General features: G+C 46.5%; 2 protein-coding genes across 2 annotated transcripts; one reads left to right on the top strand and one right to left on the bottom strand.

Annotated features, from left to right (window-relative positions):
* Nucleotides 1–2,413: 2,413 nt before the first annotated feature.
* Nucleotides 2,414–3,268, bottom strand: BDR25DRAFT_236796 (kinase-like protein; the record flags this gene model as incomplete). The annotated part of the gene is made up of 2 exons (XM_033685564.1): nt 2,414–3,001; nt 3,179–3,268. 2 exons carry the CDS (start codon nt 3,266–3,268, stop codon nt 2,414–2,416), a joined length of 678 nt encoding a protein of 225 aa, XP_033543505.1.
* An 808-nt stretch (nt 3,269–4,076) lies between these two features.
* BDR25DRAFT_345503 (uncharacterized protein) lies at nt 4,077–5,909 on the top strand (the record flags this gene model as incomplete). Its single annotated transcript, XM_033694060.1, has 2 exons — nt 4,077–5,482; nt 5,889–5,909. Exons 1-2 carry the CDS (start codon nt 4,112–4,114, stop codon nt 5,907–5,909), a joined length of 1,392 nt encoding a protein of 463 aa, XP_033543504.1. The 5' UTR covers nt 4,077–4,111.
* Nucleotides 5,910–6,193: the final 284 nt, after the last annotated feature.

Here is a 6,193-nt window from a genome sequence, read left to right as displayed (position 1 = left end):
ACCCCTCGGACAGCTTAGCCAGTTTTTAGACTGAAACGTGAGGCGGCCTCTTCTGGCGCCACGTTGTAGCTGCTGGGAGGTCTAGTGTATATGGCTTAGCTGGCGTGGCCACTGAGCGTTGCGTCGTGTTTATCCCGCGCCTCTGGGCCGCAGGTGGTCAGCCTCTGGCCGGTAACCGAGTCATGCGCATGGCGCCTCTGAGCTGCGGGTAGGTCATGTGACGCCTGGGACATGCGTCTGCTAAGAAGGGGGATAATGTAAGGCCGAGATGGTGCTTACGTGCGACGGGTATATATACTATTCTGTACGCAATAATTAACGTTGGTTGATTATTCGCACCTTTTGGTTGTATTGGCGTAGTGGTACAGAGCTCCGTCCTTACAGCGCACAAACTACATAGGTGTGTTACGGGAGGTTCAGCTGCACCTACTACCATCGACAGGCTCTTGACGGACAATTGCCAGCCGTTCGTGGTGTACTTTCTCCATAGATGATCTCCTTCCTCTGTTTTGGTGTGGCTGAGTGGCACCTCGATGAAATCATCACGGCGCAGATTTGGAGGCAGCCCACCGAATGTTATTTCGCCTTTCTCCTCGTCTGCTCTCCCGAACTTGACAGTGAAAAGGTTTTCTGGTAACAGTCCCTGATGGACCATGCTGTTCAGGGTCGTTGTATACTTCGCAAGTGGCAAAAGGTCAACCTTCTAGCAAGCACAGCAGAAGAATATATATTGGTGGATAAACGCACGTGCGACAGCATAATCTCGACCTTCATTACAAAACGTGCCTTCGGTAGGGCTCTATGTCGGTCTCGCTAGTACCCTCGTTATAGATTCAAGTTCTCACGATTATTAGTGCTTGCCAAGTCGAGGGTTTAATAGTGAATCTACCTTTTGAGTTCGCAAACTGAAGCTTTAATTCTCCGTCTTTTTCAAGAGAGTTTGCGGAGCCGGCACACATGTGGACAATGTCGATCTGCTTTCCACGGCCAATGTTTAACAGTTTAAGCGTGGCTCTACTGTCCTTCTGATTTGATAGCACTGTGGAAGTTAGTATTGAACCACTTGTCCACTTCTTGGAATCTGATTGTGACAATGATTGCAGTAGGACTTGGATCCTGCCTGATTGCTGAGATATGGCCTTCCATAACGTTACAGTTACGGCAATCTGGTTCTTGGCGTTTCGGAGACTAAGTATAGAGTCTTTCAGACGATGAGCGCTGCCGACATAGAGCAGTTGCCATCCGGTGATACTGCGGAGGAAGGATCTGGCGCTTCCTTCGCTCATTGCGGAATCCAAGGAGCCGGAACCAAATGAAAAAGTGAGCTCCACCTTGCTCTGTGCAAAAATGGGACCCTCCACAACATTCGCTGCATGGGGCCGCGACGCCGGTGGATCGGGGTCTCGTGAGAAGAACATTGGTACGCGAAGGTCTTCGAGTTGCACCACAACCACGCCAGAGCGAAACTGTATCGTTAAACCGATATCTCGCGACACAATGTGAGAAACGATATTCAAATAGCCCGACGGTGTTCCTCTTGATACCATTAAGATACGGCAGACTACGGTGTCCCGTTTTGGTCCAGCGTACACCTTATAGACACACACTCGTACCGCGTCGAGTGCCTGAATTTCAGCTGATGGTATGGAAAGGAGCGGATGCTCTGGGAGAGAGCTGACAATATCTAGGAAACTTTTCGCATCTTCATCCGTTATGAAATTTAGCTGAATGCCAACGGTTTGATATTCTTTTCGCCCTTGTGTATCATTATTTGCAAAGTCGGATCGGTAATATTCTTTCCAAGATATCGTAATATTAGTAGTCTTCTCCAATATTTGCAAGCCGAAGAGCGGGGTTCGGCGAGAGAAGAAACGTTTTGCTGATGTCTCTTGTACGTCGCCAAAGAGAACAATGGTCCTGGTGCAATCCCAGAGTTTTTCGGTCATGGTTTCGTAGATCTCCAGTCTGTAAGGACCGCAAAGCAGTTCACCGGGAAATTGGCTGTCAATCTTAGAGAATCCGCATATGGGTCGTCCAAATATTTGTTCGCCTTTAGGAGTTTGGGTCGGGTCGCGATGAGCACGGATCGTCAGCTGCAGTGGAGCATCTAGTTCTGATATCGGGACTGTGTCTGCTGCTCTTCTAACTTGGTGTTCTAGGATTATTGGTGAGGGGCATGATAGGTCCCTGATCGAATTTCTTGCCCAGGACAGATTTCCCTGCATAGGTCTCGGTGAATCAACCCATGTTGAGCTGGATCTGTGACTGGCAAGTGAGCCGGACAGCAGACGACAACAAGGACCAGCGAACCGGTCAGAATGTGGCTGGAATGACGGGTTATGAATCGTCTCAGCTAGTTCTTCCGCAGAGATTCTCATCCTTGGTTCCTCTTTTATCTGTACCATATTAGCGTCTAGAGTCCGCCGTGTAGCCATGAGGGACGTACCATGCGGCATATCCATTGAAGTGGGGCTGCTTCCTCATCGATTAGAGCTTTTCGGAGCTCTTCGATCCACTTATTTACACCCAAAAGATTGCGACAAGCTACATCTGTAGTATAGCCATTCTGTCTGAGGAACGTTCTCATTTCTTCAACCGTAGATCCTCCGATAACAGACATCATTTCAAGATAGACAACCCCGAGAGAGAAGATGTCAGACGCCTTGTTTCGCTGCCCACCATCATCCACCTCTGGTGAACAGTATTTTGCTGTCTTCTTATATATCGGTCCGTGAGTGGTATCGCCAGAAGTCCCCGACCAGTCTCTTGATATTCCAAAGTCGCAGACTAAGACAGTCCGACCTTTGATAAGAATGTTGCTAGGCTTTATATCCATATGACGTATTTGACACCCATGAAGAGTTCTAATGGCTATTGCTAAACATCCGAAGAATTCAAGCAGTAATTCCTTCTCCGCTATTCTGTCTTGTTGAGGCCCTAATGCTTCAAGGAAACTTCTAAGATCGTAATCTGCGATTGGTGTCATAATGAATGCCAGTGACTTATAATCAGTATATGATGCGACGTATTGAACCATATGCGAGTAATTCCTTAGTCTTTTTAAAGCCGCTAGCTCCTGCTCAAATTCGATGAGGGTCTGCTGGTCCGAGACCGCTATGTTCGACGGTCGAGGAATCTTCTTACGGGCATATTCAATGCCAGTGAGTTTGCACACTACTGAATCCACAAAACCTGACCCACCAGTTCCCAACTTTTGCTTGGTATCGAAGAAGGAGTCCCCGTCGTCGACATGAGAGTGTGAGCCCATAATAGCTTTGCCAGCGCCTTCGACACGAGCTGGAACAATAGTCTCCGGATTGGACAAGACAAGTAGTTGCAGTCTTAGAAAACGATCGCGTAGTTCGACATCGCTCTTTACTGCGTCGGGGAGTTGATTAATAGGCAGTGGTAGCAATAGGTCGTGAATCTTTTGTTGAACAAAGACGCAAAGCTCTGTCTTTTCTTGAATACTCTGAAGTATTCGGAAGAGTACGTAAGTTCGCGGTCTGCTGCTCCATTTCTCCCGAAGCCTGTTATCTGGGTGCTGTTCCAAGAGATGTTGGATTCTCAAGATAGACGTTTGATGTAAAGGGGTAAGCGGGATAGGATCCACGAAGGCTCCTAGCGACACTTCTAGCTGATGTAGAGCGAAATCATTGTCCATAACTCCGCACTAGCGAGGAGTATGACCGTCTGCACAAGAATGCCAGGTCTCCGTAAGGTGGAGGCGAATACGAGATGAAAAGGGCTTGCACACGACCTGTCTAAGTAAGAGATGGCACTAGTCTTCTTACGTCCATGGTGAAGTTGTCTGGTTTGGGAGGAAACAACGATTCTCCAAGGGAAAAATCGTTCACGCAAACGGCAGAGGAGTTGCAGGGAATTCAAGGTGCATGCATTGATAGCCCCCATTTTTCCTTGGCAAGCCACTTAATCTCAACAGAGTGACCGGTGAGAGGCAGAAGCCACCACGGCGTTTTTGCAGCCTCGTATCCGGATCTCCTTTTTGAAAATTCGGCAGCTTTATTGCTCTCTTGCCCTCAGCGATAAACTCGTCGACTAAAGTTCACATTTCGTCCTATTACTGAAGAAGCGCCTCTGTTTCTTACATATGGATCTTCGCTGGACATCAAAGTCAGTGGTTCTTATCGCTCTGATCAGCCTTGTTGGTGCCCATTGCGCAACAGCACCTCTAGCCCTGTCAATCGAAAATGTAACTCTATCAGACGGGGTTGCAAAAAACCGCGGAATCCACGTCGATCTTGGGGGCCAGCCAGAAGGCTTCCGGATATCGTTTGCGATCAATAATACCCGCGTTCGAAACGCTCAGGACTGTCAGGTTCTTGGAAATGCGACGTTGAGGTCTAAGTGCCTGGGCTCTTCCGGTGGCGTTTACGATGTTCAGCTGCACACCTTCAATACTTCCGGGTCATTCAACGTATCGCACATAGACACCCCGCCGAAGAATGCGGTCATTTTGCAAGGTGCTGACGAAGCTGTGATGGGAAATATCACTATTCCCAGGTTTCCTTTCGAGGTGTGGCATGATCCGGACTCGTTAAATAAATCGGGCATTGCGTTTGGACCAGATTCGTCAGTATTAGCAAAACTTGTTGACTATGGCTTTGCGCCGTCAAAGTTTTTCGGCCTCTTCTTTGGATCGCGTTCCCAGAACCAACCTCAGGATGGCCAAGTCATCGTCGGGGGATACAACGTCGCTCGCATCAGAGGACCATTCACAAATTTCAGCATGACACCTCTGGGACTAGATACACCGTGTCCATTGCAAGTCCAAATCAAAGACGTCGTCCTCAACAACAGTCAGGGATCCTACTCACTGATGCCGGATATTCGCTCCACTGTTGCGGCGTGTATCGACCCGCTTCAAAACCAATTCACTTTCACCCAAGCCATGTACGCCCTGTGGAAAAACTACACTCGCCACAACGATAGCGCAGACTACACGGACCAGACATACCCACCGGAAAGTGAAGCTCCTGTTCTTATTGACAACCTCACTGTGACACTCAGCAATGGGTATACAGTCGTTGTTCCCAAGTACGAATTGTTGAGTCTGGAAAGAGGGGCCAACGACGTAGGAGAGTACGCTATAGTATCCCAGAAGGTAATGGCTGCGGTGGGGAAAGGGCCAACGGATTTTGGACGAGACATTCCGATTCTAGGGGGAACATTTCTTTCGCAGAATTATCTGTTCGTTGACTATGAGAGTCGAACTTTTGGACTTGCGCCAGCTAATGTTGACCGAGTTAATATAATGAAGGGTGATATACGGACGGTTTGTAAAGAGCTATTAGTAGAAGCTCCGCAAAGTCATCGAAATGTGGGCGTTATAGTAGGTCCTGCTATTGGAGGTGTCGCGGCCACTCTCCTTATACTTACGGGCATATGGTGTTGGAGGCGAAGGAGACCAGCCAGAGAAGGCACAGAGAGTGGGGCAGCAGAGGATGATGATCCGTGGAAGGTATATCCAGATCCAGGTCGTCCTGTTGACCAAAAGGAGTAAGAAGATGCTAGGCTATTACCTCAGAAGTTCAGGCCTTCGGCGTCATGTGCTGTGGAACAGTGTGTCCAACCGTTAGTTACGGAGCCTTTTGGAGTCTGTATAGTACAGTTACGGAAGAGGAGGCTGTTACTAACTAACTGTACGGAGGAGATGACGTTAGTGTACAGTTAGGATACAGTAACTAAAGTATATTTAAGTATTAACGTTATAAAGTAATTACGCTAAAGCTAAAAACTATACCTAATTAGAAAGTTATAATACCCCTTATAAGATCTACTATTATTAATTTTACTATTTTAATATACTCTATAAGCTTAGTTAGCTTACTAGTAATAGTGTTGTTACATAACTAATTCTTTTACAGTTAAAGAGCCTTTATTATTAACACTAATAGTTAATTTCTTTTTATTATAATAGTCTTCTTAGCCTATAAGAAGCACTGCTTGCACTTACATAAGGTTACTAAAATTAATAAGAAATTAAAAGTAATTTTATAAAAAATAAAGTAGTAAAGTTAACTTTACTACTGCTACTACTTAAGCAGCTAAGTAAGCAGCTAATCTCTAGTATACTTATCTTTTACTAAGGAATTAAAGTAGGAGTTTAACTTATTAACTTTTTACTTTCTTTTTAAGCTACAACTTTTATTATTATAAAAGATAGTAAGGT

This window comes from Lindgomyces ingoldianus, assembly GCF_010093535.1.
Source record: "Lindgomyces ingoldianus strain ATCC 200398 unplaced genomic scaffold BDR25scaffold_33, whole genome shotgun sequence".
In the NCBI taxonomy this organism is placed as follows: Eukaryota; Fungi; Ascomycota; class Dothideomycetes; order Pleosporales; family Lindgomycetaceae; genus Lindgomyces; species Lindgomyces ingoldianus.
This window is presented reverse-complemented; position numbering and strand designations above follow the sequence as displayed.